Consider the following 14,896-nt stretch of genomic DNA (forward strand, 5'->3'; position numbering starts at 1 on the left):
TTGATGATTTCCTCTTCCTATCCATCCTCTTATCCGGTTTTTTCGCCTTACTTCGACTGGGTGAAATGGTTTACTCCAATGAACCGGGTTTGGATTGTCCCAGAAAGATGGTCCAACGTTCATCTCTCACCCTTACTGCAACTTCTCTTCGTTTTCTACTTCCGTATCACAAAGCCGATCGTTTCTATCAAGGAAACTCTATCCTCATCCATTCAAATCCTACTTCAGCAAACCCAGTGAAAGCTATGACAGAATATGTCCGGTTACGTGACAAACATTTCCCTCTTCACCCAGACCTTTGGGTCCGTTCTGATGGATCTCGGCCTCGACACAACTGGTTTATTGCTAGACTCCGACAGTTCACCCCTCCCGATGTTGCAGGTCATTCGCTCCGGGCCGGTGGTGCCACTGCTCTAGCACAACATGGGGTTCATTTGGATTTAATTCAGGCCCTGGGTAGATGGTCATCAGAGTCTTTCCGAACATACATTCGACTTCATCCAACCCTTGTACATACTGCCATGCGCCACCAATCTCTTCTCTAAAAACTGCCCATCACTATCTCCATCATCAACACTCTACTCGGGTAATAGGAAGTAGCCTGTACGCAGTTTTTTGAGCTTCGAGTTTTGGTAATATACATTGGGAGGGCTGAACTAGTCCGAGAGGGGGCACTGCCACTCCCGGGACGAACCGGCTATTCCATTTCTATCTGAACAAAGGCGTCATTGGAACATGTTAACAAAGCGATCTGTGGGTCCATAGCCGCGCATAAATATGAGATAAAGGATGGGAGTATTCATACATTCTTCCAATGCCTGCCTCTGCCAACGTCTGGGATCCCCGCCCACGACCTGGATTCATCGGCGTGCCACCCACGAGGGATCCCAGACCAAGACCCCATGTTAGACTGGATCCAGCTTCCGGTTCCATGGATTCCTCTAGGAGTACTCGAGATCCAAGACCACAATGCCCCCCGATTAATTTACCCACTTCCTTCCAATTACATCCAGAATTATCTTTGCCTTCGCCAACTACACCATCCGAAAGCTCTGGTCAGGTTGTGGCGATGAACTCTCGACCAGCAGGACGTAAATGGTTGACGCGGGAGGACCTCAAACAGCTACCCAAAATTCCAAAAATCAGATATGACGCGAACGTCGCACCAACCTCTACCTCTGGATTGGAACCAAAGACAACGCTCGCCATATCCACCTCGACGCCGATGCCGCCGCCACAATTGCCACCCAACCTTGAGCAGCGGCACGATTCTTCTGATTCAGGGATAGCTACGAGACCCTCCGCCACACAAAGAGAAACAGGAAAATCCATGACCACAAGCCAACAACGACATTTTTCCCCTCAAACGCCCACGGGGCCAAGTTCAAGACAAGTAATTGCAACTAATGAACCGTCCTGCTCAGAAATTTCACAAGTCCTTTCGCTCCCAATCACTCCTCCTTTAACACCAACCGAGGATTTCACTTCCCGATCGTTATGCCAGATCAATTGCCCTGAAGCAACTGCTTCTTCGATGAAGAGACGAGATTATTATTCTAGCATACAGGAACGTGACAGTATAGTTAGCTCCTGGGGAAGAAATAATGGTGTTCAGTCTACACTCAAGCCAGAGACAAAAGAAACCACCGGGCCACTAGAAAGCACACTGCAGAATAGAGTAGCAAATTTCCAGAGTGCCTCGCCTCTCAAAAATACTGGAAACATAACTAGTCAGATTCAAAATTCGTCGCCCCCAGCACGCGCAGTCACCGATGCGAACGGCAGGACGGTCACCCAGAGGGCTGCAGATTATCTGCCTGCACCTGCAACTCAGCAGGCCCGATCACCCAAAGAGTTTAATATGGAATCTTATGATTCCTGCGATTGCACATCTGATGGCGGCGAGGAATGCATGTATTGTCGAATTTTGAAAGGCGCCTTTGAGTGAGTTAACCTTGTACAGTAGCTACTTCAGTTCATATACTAACTTGGTTATCGCAGATTTTGCCAGCGGGTAGATCAGATGGTGAAAGAGAGATGAAAGAGAGAAATCAGGGGATATTGTATCTTGATTGAGATCGAGAAAAAATCCGGACGACTGATTGAGCCTCGCCGAAACGATTTTCATGTATGTATCTATTAATAAAGCCTGTATGCAGGCCGAAAGTTATCTTCCTCGTTCACGGGCTAAAATATATAAGGTCCTGTGTTAAATGAATTATCAGTCTTTCACGCGAATAAGCCTTATGCACAACTTCCTCATTCACAGAATGAACATTACACATTAGTGTACTTAGACCGCAATTAGCTTCGTTCTGCCGTTATCTGACACTTTCTTCAAAATGGGGGACACCTAAAGTGTCACAGAACATAGACAAAACTAAAGGAGATATGAAACGACCGAATATACAGCTGATAAGAAGAGTTCAACCCACCGGTAGCTGACTTCCGCGACCAAGGGATTAGGAAACTTTCATAGACGAATTGGGAATTGAGTGATTTGATAGATTGATTGCCGGACTGTTCCCTAAAAAAGCTCCATTGCCGCATGACGTCCACTTTTCTCTCCGATCCGTCATGTCCCTTCTCTCTGCTCACTGTAGCAGAACATTCTCGGCAATATCCCGCTCGCCTGTACGCGTGCCGCAAACCAATGGCGCCACCATAGATCGCTACAGTGTTATTCGAAATTTTTTCCGGAATCAAACTTCTCCATTGCCGACTTTCCTTCCTCAAAAATCTACACCCGCACTCGCATGGAAATATCACTTGCTAACGCGGCAGCGGACTGCCGCAGTACAAACGAACTTGTTTGCCAGCCCGTTTATGTTTCATACTGGATGTCCTCCATTTGTGCGGCGGATACACACAAGTCCAGCGTCTATGAACACGAACAAGCCACGCGACGAACCGAAGCCGCCAGACCCACAGTCAGAAGCACGACAATCGCCTTCCAGTAATTCAGAAGAGTCGGCGACATCCAACAATACCCAAGAAATACCGTGTACATGTCGCGGTTCTTCAAATAATTCCCAGAAAACCACGCCCTCAACGCCTCCGCCGCAAAGTCAATCGCCTCAGAAACCTCAGAAACCACTCTTTGACCCTTTACATCCACCAAAACATTTACAAGACTATTCCCGCTTTTTTCGACGACTTGCAATGTCCCTACCCCATCCACACCGACCTACACGTGATGAATTCCTCAGTGTCGCTACCGGTTTTTGGCAGCGATTGAATATTCGTTTCAAATGGTTCACTATCAAATCATTTCGGAAGTTCAATGCAGATGATATCTCTGCTTTTGTTACTTGGTTTCTGATGAGTCAAACATTATGGATTTTTGTCGGGACGTGAGTTTTCTTCGTTTTCAGAGTGTACCGCAATGTCTAATTCAACTTATAGTACAACATTCTTTTCTGTGATTTTCGCAGTTGCAAACAGTCTCCGACTACAACGTGTGTTGTTCTTCTCAAGGTCTTGCTATGCACCTGATTGTTGTTTTATATAGATTACATCGCGCGAGCAATTAGTGACTATCTGACTTCAGAAACGGGCGTCATTATCATCTTCGAATCTGCCATAGTTCCTAAATGGCGCGAATCACGTATTTCTTTCAAAAACGTTTACGTCTCCCGTCGGTTACCCGAAACCGCTGCAAGAAAAACCCAACGAAAGAGAAGTGAACACCTTACGGCAGCTGGATACGATGTCAGCAATCACCCTGGATACCACCAATTGAATGAGGACGACGACGAAGACGCTGTGCCGATTGAGTTAGATAAACAGGATACAAACATGTCATTGTTTGATTTGAATATCGACTCGGTTGATGTTACACTGTCTCTCTGGAGATGGTTGGATGGAAAAGGATTGGTGGAAGATGCTGTTGTGAAGGGTGTACGCGGTGTGCTTGGTGCGTGTTTTTTTTCACGCTTTCCTGAAATTTGTTCATCAGTTTTCAGATCGAACAAATGTTTATTGGGACCCGGATAATCCACTGGACCCAGCTTTATTTCGACACAAATTCGTTCCGGGCGACTTTGAGTTGGAGTCTATGCAACTGGAGGATTTGTTAATCACGGTGTATCAACCCGGCAGTTTTCGTCCTTTCACGGCTTCAATCTTTCGTGCGGATATCCAACAGTTCAGGAAGCGGTGGTTGTTCTATGACTTCCTGTGTGCGGAAAATGTTGTTGGGCAATTCGACAACTGTCTTTTCAGCCTTCATACACCTCAGAGTATTGGACGAACAACAGAAAAAGACCTCGAAGATGGTGAATGGGCTCGCATGGTGCGATACATCTCTCCCTCTGACCCTAGTTTTAAACTGAGGCGTTTCTATAGAGCCGACTTCGCATTGACGGTGTGAACATTGACCATCTTCAAAATTCAACCACCACGATGGAAGGTCCTATCTCTTGGATAACCTCAGGCAAAGTTGACGCTGTCCTTGATATCAAGTTTCCCCGAGATCCAAATGGAGACCTACATCTCAATGCCATCTTGGGTGAAATCGCCGACGCAATTACGACTTCCATCAGCAGCAACATGAATGAGCAAGAAAGTCATCCTGAACGGAAACGCATTCCTGGACAGAGAGAGCTCGCAAGACCTCCTCTGAGTGCTCCTGATGACAATATGTACGAGGGCACTGGGGCTAATTCCGGTGAGGAGGAGGAAGAGTTGAAGATCATAGTCGACATGGATCTACGGTTCCGCGATTTGAAGGCTGCCGTGCCAATTTTCAACAGGGACTTGAGTTACGTGAATAATGCTTTCATTCGCCCCATTGTTGCCTTTATGAAGTGAGCGCATTCCTCGTACTCTAATTGTACCGACTGACCTTCTTTTGCCTAACAGCGCCAATCGCACTTTGGTACCAATCCATTGTCGGATAGTCAAGAAGTTGAGTGACTTTGATGGCTCATGGACCGTAAGTGATCTACAATACTGAAACGTGATTCATTCTCACAAAAACTTTAATCATAGATGTGGGAGTGTGAGTAGCACCGACAGATGTCATCATATAACCAAACAAACTGATCTTTGTCTTCCGTAGCTGGACTCATGGATGAAATTTCTATCAAAGTACGCGGTATTTTTTCATGTCAGGTTTTACGTTTTCATCTGACCTGCTCTCGGGAACAAGACATATGACGCGCTCGCCTATCATGTGAGCCAGTCGAACATGAATCGTCAACGTATCAGGACCGTCAGCCTTTGGAGTTTACAAATGACCGCAAACGCAATTCTTTCGGCATTGAAAAACATAGCGGACCCAGTTTCAGCACATCTGAAGGAAGTTTATCTAACAGGACAACAAGGGATGTCAATTGAATTCTATGACAGTATACCCATTCCAATGAACGATACTATATAGGTAAGTTGGTGCCTTGAAGTAGGCCTAGATCTAAGGTTTAACCTTACTCTAGGACATCTCTAATGTTTGGGCTTAAAGAGATAATGTCCGACTCCCCATCTGGCCAGATTGTAAGAATCAGTTACGTTGGCTAAACATATGACCACATACTCTTGTCCTCCGTTCAGGTTAAACAGCTCTGAACAAGCCATATAAAATACACGGAACCTGCCATTACGTTGTCATTTAGCTCGACATTGGAACGAAAAAGGCTAACCTGTAGAAGGCTTTTCTGCCCTCTTCAGCCGAGCTACCCTTCGCAACGGCGTCCTGTTCAAGCTCCTGCAACCCTTCTTTATTTCGGGCAGGCAAACGTTAGTGGGAATTGAGATGATTGAGGGGTTGTTGGACACCTTTGCTATGTCTATCTTGAGTCTTCAGCCAATCTTCGCATGTTCTGGAATAGTTGGTGCCAGAAATAAACCAACTCTTCATTAACGTCAGATCATCTTGGAAATAAGTCTAAACAACGGACGTTTGATCAATACTTCGTGTTGTTAAGGGGGGAGTTACAATCAATGGTACTCACGAAAAGATCGTGTGAAGGCATTGTTCCGCCTAAGTGAGTAGTATGTAATTGACGAAAGATTTGAATCCTTCACTTCAGATGAAACAGTTGAATAATGATGGAAGTCACCTGAGAAAAAGTTCTTGGCCATCCAACCGTCATCCTCGACGAAATGGTAAGGTGTAGATTTGTGGCAGAAGATATGAACAAATAAGAGTGCAGGGTCGTCTATTTCTGTAGTCTCTTTAGTCGACCGGAGCCAGGTAGATATTTTCTGGAAAAGTGCTTGATAGTTCTTCATATGTTCAAACATCTGCGTCATGATGCCCAACAGTGGAGTCATGTTGACAGATGGATATAGAATACGTGAAAGTCTACTTACCTCAACAGACAAAATGCGGTCGAACCTTTGAATTACTTCAGAGTGTGGTTGAGTCAATTTTAGGCGGCGTCGCTTACTTTTTGGGATTTTCAAAATCAAACGTATTGACATCTGCGGTGATAATCTATTAGGTTGTTAGTCATGGCTAACGATAGATATTGGTTCCGATACCTTTATATTCGTCAATCCCCGTTCTTTAGCCGTCGAATCGATATATGATTTCTGCGTCGCCGAGTTTGAAAGACCAGTGATATTCGAATTGGGATATTTCTGATGAAAAGCCAAAGTAAGCGTGCGCAACTCTAATGCCGATGATGTTCCGCACTACGAACCTTGGCTAAGAAAAGAGAAAGACTCCCCCATCCTTTTATTGTAATCCTCGTTACCATCACAACCCTGAGTTTGAGAAATAAACGTAGTCATACCACATCCAAGGTCGAGGATTTCTATCCCATCTCTTAGCTGAGCTTTCCAGCAGTAACTTTCGAGCATACATTCTTCTGCTTCTGCCAGGGTTTCATCTCCAGTCGGGTAGAGACATGATGAGTATTTGGCATGAGGACCCAAAGTCGACAGCATAAACTTGGTTGAAACCTAGATTTGTTTAACCAGGCACGAACGGTTGTTAGACGTTGACCTGGACACACCTCGTAATGTTGTTCGTTGGCTTTGGCGGGTACGTCTGCAATTACCGCACGGGCTTTCACATCTTCGATCCATTGCATTTTAGCAGCATGGTTGGCCTCAAAGGAACCAAGATCAATCTCGCGGAGGCGCCCATGGCAAAGAAGTCGAATGACACGCCGTAGAACAAAATCCGGTACCAGTCCCTGCGTTGCATCGTGTCAGACGAGGTATACGGACTTGTGTCATGACAGACCCTATCCAATAAGTTGTACCCGTTTTGTAGAATGAAATCCATGAACGAGAGAAGCAGAGTCAATTGAGAATGCAAAAACTAGATTTTTATATAGTCCATCTACAGCGCAAACCTTGACAAGCGTGTGAACGAAAAAGACTCTTATTGCGCACCAGGAAGTGAGCAGCAGGAATATACTTTACATATACATAAGAAAGCAGATAGAACAAACCACATGTCAGCGGTCAAAATTAACGGTCTTGCAGGTTGCTGAGGAGCCGCAAGATATTAAGGACTGAAAGAACTATAAGTTTGCAAACACTAAGAGATGGCTAGACACCTTACAAAGATTGATGAAACTGAAAAAAGGCGGAGATATCACATCAGTAAAGGGTCAATGGGGGGCTGGGAGACTGAAAGGACATACTCGAGATATAAGCTGATTGCGCCCATAATGTACTCATCGGGAGAGAGCCTTTTGTTGATCATGTAGGTATCATAGACCACATAACCACTGAAGATGAGACAACCGCCAATGGCGAAGATAAGATCCATTGTACGGCCGAAGGGAATGAATATGCCAATGATCCCCGTCATCATCAAAGCAATGAGGGCACCAAAAAGGAAAGGACCCATTCCGGAAAAGTCGTACTTGGACTGCAATGTGAACAGAGTTAAACCGATGAAAACTCCGAGGGTGATAAACCTAGAAGGGTCGATTGAAGTCTGTCCGAAGAGTGAAGGAAAGTGCTCACAGTGCTTGAAGGACAAGGTTGGTGTCATAAAAGGCAACCACTACACCAAGAGTGAAGGCTTCCATTAATGTAAACGTCGAAAGGAGAACAAAGTTCCAAGGCGGGGAATGGCGTTTCCAGTAGAGTAGACCAAGGTTAATGAGAGTACCAAAAAGAGGGACGTAGAAAGACCAAGTGCTGTGATAAGGTGAGAATAACGCCTAGAGCACGGAGGGGGGGGGGGAGGGACTAACTGGGTCTGAACCCAAAACATAGCCGCGTCGGAATGGGAGATGAGGCCTCCAACAAGACAAGTCGCAGCCTGTTTATTTTACAATCAGAGGAATGATTGGGACTGTAAAACAGAGATACAGACAATCTGGCACACTGAGGAGGAAGGTCAGAGTAACGTAGGAAGATTGAGGTAGTGATGCTTACAGAGAATCGCGTAAACCTTGCGAACGAATGCATTCCTAATTTCGATAGAACTCTCAGACACAGATACGCCGTACTTGGACAAGTTAGCCGAGTAGACAGAGAAAATAAGCCTATGCACGGACCTTAAAGTCATCCGGAATATCACCAGCAGCAGGCTGATTGTAGATACCTCCGCCAGCTGCAGCTCGGCTGGAGTTAGCTAGAAGAGGTTCGCCATGGTCGTCTTCTGCTTGCTGCGCATTTGTGGTGCCGTAGGACGGGGGTGGAACTGGATAGCTCATGATGGTTGCTGCGAAGAAGGAGCGAGTGGCGCTGACTAAACAAGATATCATCATATCATCTATCAGTGGCTGTGCAGCCGACACATGGCTTTGCGTCTTTCAGTGACTCTAGGCGAACTCGACAAGCTGGCTTGTTGCTTCCCGGTCTCTGATTCTACTATGGCAGACTATATGGACACCACGCCTTTTTCTATTGCAACCCTACACTCCCAACTCGCCTTGGTCAGACAGCAACTACTTCTTTTGGAATCCGAGAACGCTTTTTTTCGAGAAGAAGTTGACAATCTTCGACGTAATGCCAGTTCTTTAGTTGCGGAAATCTCGGTTCTTCAGGTGACTCTCGAATACGTGAAGCAGAGCAAGGTTCTTCGTTTCCCCGTTCCCGATAAGGAGAAGATTTTCCAACTCGAGAAGCGGCTGGCCGACTATCAGAAGCTCGTTCACGCGCTAGCACTGGGGCTGAGCCTTAATCCAAGCACCCTAAATCCAACTGATGTCCGAGATGCGGAGAGTGCACTGGTCGAGGCTATCCAGGATGCCGCTCGTAACAAGGACTCGCTTTGGTCGAAGATTCTCCCTACTCTAACCAAGTCCGCTCAGGAAAAGCACATTGCCGCCGTGAAGCTAGTTTTGGACACTCGTAATGATCTCCACAACATGGAAAAACTTGCTCATTTTTGGAAAGCGCGGGCGACGTTATCTCCTCTATGCCGTTCGGGTTTCCTTGATCGCAACACCACAGGTCTTTCACCCAGGGATGATTCGGGAAATGGTCTCAAAGAGGTTTCCGGTACTCTTTCTTCTCCCGTCAGGCCGCCACTTTTGCTTCCGGTGTCCTCTAAACATTTGAAGGAGAACATGTCTCGTGGTACAAAGTCCTCCAATCTTTCATTGCGGTGTTCGCATTCTGACGGAATGAATTCACCGACAAACCAACCCTTACCAACAGTACGAACTAAGTTTCTGCGCCGTGCCGCTTCCCATGATTTCAAGGCTTTAAACATTCAGGTTGCGGAGAGAAGACATGGTTTCATAATGCCTTGTATGGTCAGTTTTCTTGCCCCACTACATGGAAAACACTCTGATGATCCCTTTATAGCAGACAGATCTGACTAAGCGCTCTTCTTCCCCTGCACACGCACATTCTGGTTTGAATGTATCCTCCCATGTGGGGGCTCGCTCCAGTGGTCTCTTCACCGAAATGTCACCGTATGGACAGAATTATGCTTCTTGTCGCGTTTCCTTAGCACGGATATATCAGTCTGCTGAACGTCTCTGTGCCACATTCAGTAGTGGAAGCTTAGGATCTCTCGAGGCGTCCACTCTCTCTGCGCCTAGCACCGATGCAATTTCGGACCCCACCCCCAGTGACTCGCAGTCCTTCCAGGATGTCGCTATCGTCGCCACCACCGCTTCGACCAGACTTCAGGATTTACCACATGCGAGTTGTAACCACAACTCTAGCTCTGATTATTCTGATCAAATGAAGAGCTTGAATGATCCCGGACATGTCAGCAATTGTGATACTACCTTTCCGGGGGGGAAAGCTATTGTTCAAAGACGATCCAAAGGTTTCGAGATGCCTTCACCTACTAGAGCAAAATTGACCAAAGATCAGAAGGCTTCGCTGCCGTCTCCCAAGGCAACTACATCCAGGGCCTTTCGTCAATTGACCAGTCAACCTACAGCACGAACAGTTCGGCCATGCCGTAGTGGTGTGCCACAATTGTTCACTAACCAGAGCAGGGCCGCTCTACCCTCTTTACGCGTACAGGTCCCCGCATCTCGAACTGCAAATCGAACCCTTCATCAAACGTCGAACTCTGGCTTCACGCTCAAGTCCGCCTTAGCTAAACCGATTACTATGACATCCGTAAGATTGCAACGAACCCCTCAATTCGCTTCAAACAACGAAATTCGAAAACCCGTAACTTCCCCCTCGAAGCTGCGAGGTCAGCTTAGAGTTGTCAACAACGGCACGCAAGAGGAGCTAAGCTCGAACCAAGCGCAACCACCAAGATTATCCGATGGGCGGAGACATGACGGTACAATTCCACACAAATGCCTTCCGAGGTCAGCGGGTATTCAGGATGGAAATCAAAGTTCTCAGTCCATCAGTCGTGGAAGAAATGAAAGCGGTAAAGCTGTTGGCCCGGTGTCAGGGACGACGGGAGATAGTGGTAAAAATCTAAGCTACCTGCCTCCTGCCAAAACCAAAGCGGCGAAGATAGAAAGGCCTAGAACATAGAGAACGTAGGTGGTACTACTTACTATTTGTAAAACATTCATTCCTTCTAGAAATACATCTCTATCAGCCCTTACATACTACATAGACTATGGCATTTCACGCGAGTTCATAACATATGTACAGTACTATATTTATCATATGCACAAAGGGACAGTCCGGACAGATGGACAGATCCTTTTCAGGTCCCTTTCAACATCAAGATGTATTTTTCTTCCCTGAAATTAGTAAAAGCCAACTTTATGAACAACGGTAGCGTCGACAAAGAGGATTGAAACACAAGGGTGACGATTGGTGTTCCTGGTGTTCCCATCAGACATGCCGTACCGCTGTTACACGTTGGAAAGAGTTTGTCGACAATCAAGCTCAAGCTTCAAGCTTCAAGCGACATTTCTATCACAATAGTGTCATAATGACCGTTGACCCCTTTGAAGAGCCTCCGAAATTTGACCTTTGAAACCAGTTTCACAATTATCATAATCACAAATCGAAATTCTTCAGGACTGAGTGCACTGCTCGTCACTGGATGGTCAAAAATTGTCCGAGGAACTGTGCGCATTGGTCACTAAGAATTAGTCATTTGAAATATGCCCCATGGGATGATAGAGGAACTTAAGATCGCCAAGCAAAGCCTCGCTGGGGAGTTTTCAATTTCGATAATCACCGCGGCAGCGGGAGTAATCAATAATTTCCTAGAGTCGGTACGATCGTCGTGCAATGGTACTATAGTAAGATGACTTCAATAGAACTTCCATCTCGATCGTTGAAATACATCCTCCTCGAATTGGTATTACAATTGAATTCCTGTGGCACATGTTCTAACGGATGCTGAGAGATACTGAGTCTTTTGAAGTTTCGACTAGAATCGGGCGACTTGCTGCCTAGAAGAACCGAAAAAACCGAAAACGTTGCTTTGACCAACGTTCAATCCACTGCTCAGCTGACAGCTTCCCCGGAGCTAAAGGAGTAGTTTCAACCCTCCTCGTTTCGGCCCCAGTAAATTTCAAGGTGTCACGGATAAGCTGGACAGGTTTCGGCAGAGAAATGTCAAGTTGTCATAGGAGGGTGGTGATGATCGCCGCGAAGAAGTAGGAAGAAACACTTATGTACAACCCGCAAAAAACGGTGAGCTGACTGATTCCTTTGTGCCCGATTCAATTTCTTGACCTGTTGCCTTCAAAGTATACAATTCCAGATCGTAATCTACCGTACGACGCTTGAGTCGTTCAGACTAGCGGTCGGTAAAACTTAGAACGTGTCAATAAATTTAGCGCTTAGCGGATCATTACTTATACACAACCGTTCCAATCGTCACTGAAAAACAGTAGAGTTGTTGGCAATGCAATGCTGGGATTCAATTGACTATCTACTGACACGAGGACGTCAAACAATTGGGTTTTCAGTGAGATAACCCCTATCATTGTTGGCGACCAGGATCCCGGCGGACATCACAACTGATATCCACTCGTCACCTTTGCCACTGTTTTCCTGTTTGGATCGGAATTATGGTGTAATTGTCTATGACCGAGCAGGATTGTGGCCATGCTTATCCGACGGAAGAGCGCGAAATTCAAAATTCAAACCGTCTCATAGTGATACGGCCCTTGAGACTAGGTTGAATTGCAAAAAATGTAGTAGAAACCCCCTTGCTCAAAGGGCATCCGCACAGGAAAACGGTGAATTAGGGATAGTTTAGATTTTGTGGTGATCCACTGGAGAAGAAGTAGCGCACACTGGAATATCATGTGGGAAGTTCCCACTGCGTGAGATCGCTTTTTTTTTTTGAATGTATTAACTCATCTAGATGCGGGGTCGGTACATGAAAACGGCTCCGAGCGAAACGGCCTGATGCCACTTATATGAAATTAAATAGATCCAAAATTGAACCTGCTCAATCCAGGCTCAGGAGGTCGTCGTTAGTGTTCGAGGTTCAGCCGCGGAGAAGATTGCTGCAATATTGGATCAAACCAAGGGGCTAGGATTCGAAATATGAAGGCATCCCAGCATCCACATCCAATCGGGAAGAAGAATAAACTGGAATTTGGGTAAATATTTACCGTCAAGGCATTGTTTTCTTTTTGTAGTGACACCTACATATTGGGCACCTGAGCTGTTGGAGCCATCAATCTGGGCGATCCAGGCCACCCTGCGCATGAGAGAACTTACGCGAAAAACTGAATTGGCGTTCTAAAGTTCAGACCCAGCGACGGTCTGGAAATGACATGTGTTTGATAAGTTTGTACTATCAAGTAAAGTACCCCAAGGTCGACAGAATTGCCACAGGGTACAACAGGGTACTACTTGTTGAATTGAATAGGGTTCAATTCCGGCAAATAGTCATGAGACCATGGACGAGCTAACTAATGAAAACGGTCGTTGTGGGGTTTCCACCATCTCGGACTTTCTTACTCCTTGATTGGAATGGTATACAGATTGATGGCCGTGATACACCTATAGTTGCTAAGAACTCTTCGTACAACACATTGGTACTTACCTGAGGGTTGTAATTAAGGGAGCGACATTCAAGCGATACCCGTGCAAGCCGGTTTCGGGGTGGTTCGCTTTGGTGGTTCACTTCGCATCTGTGATGATGTCACTAATCCCCTGAATTGTACTACTGTAACGTAGCTAGCTAATATTATTATCATTATCATGATATGAGTATGTACGACATATATGGTCATTCTGGCATCAACCACACCTAAAAATTCGTGATCCCAACGTGATCCCAAAGGAAGCATAGGATCATGAGACGAAGATTAAGCCGACACGTTCGATTTGCAAACATAATCCTATGGCCTTGCAGGGTAGTCAACGTCAGCTGTCTTCTATTCCTTTGATACTATGTACCCCACAAGTGTGCATGCGACCGGGAAGACCCTGGGATATATGATTAAGGTTACCAACTGAGATATATCCGGTAGTAGAAATATCATCTCGGCTCATTCAAGGGCATAAGGTGGTAGTCCCCACTGCTCTGGAACAAAGTCCTCAAGAGTCCCCAGCACCTGATCAACTTTCTCTCCGCCTGAGTAACCGACTTCCAGGAGGTGGTGGTCAGGAACCCATACAACTGTGAGAATGCCGCATTAATCGTCAATCACATATCTAAAATAAATCACGCTAACCTGACATCCCCGCTTTCTTTCCAGCTTGAACGCCTGGAAGCCCGTCTTCAAACACTAGACCCTGACATCTTTCTTGCCCTTGATCCTCCGTAATCGCACCTTCGACAGGACCGACGTTCCGAGACAATAGCTCCCTCGCAGCGATGATGAAAATATCGGGGGCAGGTTTTCCCTTCATTTTGTAATGTGCGTCATCGCTGCAAACGATTTTTCCTTCAAACAAGCCAAATAGGTCCTGCAAGTGAGCCGTTTTCTTTTCAAGATTCCGTCGACGAGATCCAGTGGCGATGGCCATGGGTATATTGTTGGCTTTGAGGTGACGAACTAACTTCTCGACGCCTGGGAGCAAGATTGTAGTCGGCCATCTTTCATCTTGTAGTTTATTTCGTTGTAACAAGTAATCCTCCAAGGACAAGTCAACGTCCGGGAAAAAAGACAATAGGTACTCTGCAGACGCCCGTTCCGCTGTAATGGAATCAGTCATCGGCACACAGGCAAGAATCGGGAGGCACACGTTTGCCCATGCAGCCAGCTTTGATTTCCCAAGACATTTCTTTTCCATATTTCGCGAGGATCTCATCTAATAAAAGTTATTTGGGTGTCATGATCATCGAACATGGATGGTCAAATGCAGCGTGAGACTGACTCGTCACATCGGTGTAAATCCTCTCCGAATCTATCATCAAGCCTAAGAGATCCGGTGTGAACTATTGTATTGCTTGAGAACAATGGCAGTACCGACCGTCCATGTCGAACAGAACATAGCTGATCTTGGGGAAAGGTTGAGCATTCTGGGCCATAGGGAGGGGTGGCTTGGGATGACTTATGACTTGTTAACCAATGAAAGATTGTGCATAGGAAAGCAAGGACCCGGTTGTGTCGCTGATAGTGAGTGATTG

The 14,896-nt window shown here is 46.1% G+C and overlaps 5 protein-coding genes across 5 annotated transcripts; 3 read left to right on the plus strand and 2 right to left on the minus strand.

Moving 5' to 3' along the window:
* Window positions 1-814: 814 nt before the first annotated feature.
* On the plus strand, window positions 815-2,041 carry AGABI2DRAFT_178162 (hypothetical protein; the record flags this gene model as incomplete). The annotated part of the gene is made up of 2 exons (XM_006460649.1): window positions 815-1,944; window positions 2,002-2,041. 2 exons carry the CDS (start codon window positions 815-817, stop codon window positions 2,039-2,041), a joined length of 1,170 nt encoding a protein of 389 aa, XP_006460712.1.
* Window positions 2,042-3,020: 979 nt separating this feature from the next.
* On the plus strand, window positions 3,021-5,390 carry AGABI2DRAFT_203858 (hypothetical protein). Its single transcript, XM_006460650.1, has 10 exons — window positions 3,021-3,353; window positions 3,406-3,458; window positions 3,512-3,711; window positions 3,748-3,916; window positions 3,966-4,294; window positions 4,348-4,808; window positions 4,864-4,936; window positions 4,993-5,002; window positions 5,063-5,091; window positions 5,153-5,390. The coding sequence occupies exons 1-10, from the start codon at window positions 3,163-3,165 to the stop codon at window positions 5,381-5,383; spliced, it is 1,746 nt and encodes a 581-aa protein (XP_006460713.1). The 5' UTR covers window positions 3,021-3,162; the 3' UTR covers window positions 5,384-5,390.
* AGABI2DRAFT_178164 (hypothetical protein) lies at window positions 5,286-8,713 on the minus strand. Its single transcript, XM_006460651.1, has 20 exons — window positions 8,466-8,713; window positions 8,344-8,416; window positions 8,282-8,292; window positions 8,160-8,227; window positions 7,927-8,103; window positions 7,599-7,877; window positions 7,517-7,530; window positions 7,193-7,466; window positions 6,960-7,142; window positions 6,738-6,906; window positions 6,645-6,676; window positions 6,484-6,582; window positions 6,390-6,436; window positions 6,313-6,337; window positions 6,060-6,243; window positions 5,952-5,980; window positions 5,776-5,884; window positions 5,640-5,715; window positions 5,534-5,590; window positions 5,286-5,482 (listed from the first exon to the last, which is right to left on the minus strand). The coding sequence occupies exons 8-20, from the start codon at window positions 7,232-7,234 to the stop codon at window positions 5,443-5,445; spliced, it is 1,092 nt and encodes a 363-aa protein (XP_006460714.1). The 5' UTR covers window positions 7,235-7,466; window positions 7,517-7,530; window positions 7,599-7,877; window positions 7,927-8,103; window positions 8,160-8,227; window positions 8,282-8,292; window positions 8,344-8,416; window positions 8,466-8,713; the 3' UTR covers window positions 5,286-5,442.
* Window positions 8,709-10,872, plus strand: AGABI2DRAFT_117645 (hypothetical protein; the record flags this gene model as incomplete). Its single annotated transcript, XM_006460652.1, has 2 exons — window positions 8,709-9,671; window positions 9,724-10,872. The coding sequence occupies 2 exons, from the start codon at window positions 8,709-8,711 to the stop codon at window positions 10,870-10,872; spliced, it is 2,112 nt and encodes a 703-aa protein (XP_006460715.1).
* A 2,801-nt stretch (window positions 10,873-13,673) lies between these two features.
* Window positions 13,674-14,896, minus strand: AGABI2DRAFT_192327 (hypothetical protein). Its single transcript, XM_006460653.1, has 5 exons — window positions 14,740-14,896; window positions 14,644-14,685; window positions 14,512-14,577; window positions 13,998-14,462; window positions 13,674-13,942 (listed from the first exon to the last, which is right to left on the minus strand). Exons 1-5 carry the CDS (start codon window positions 14,795-14,797, stop codon window positions 13,812-13,814), a joined length of 762 nt encoding a protein of 253 aa, XP_006460716.1. The 5' UTR covers window positions 14,798-14,896; the 3' UTR covers window positions 13,674-13,811.

The sequence above is a fragment of the Agaricus bisporus genome (genome assembly GCF_000300575.1).
Source record: "Agaricus bisporus var. bisporus H97 unplaced genomic scaffold AGABI2scaffold_5, whole genome shotgun sequence".
In the NCBI taxonomy this organism is placed as follows: domain Eukaryota; kingdom Fungi; phylum Basidiomycota; class Agaricomycetes; order Agaricales; family Agaricaceae; genus Agaricus; species Agaricus bisporus.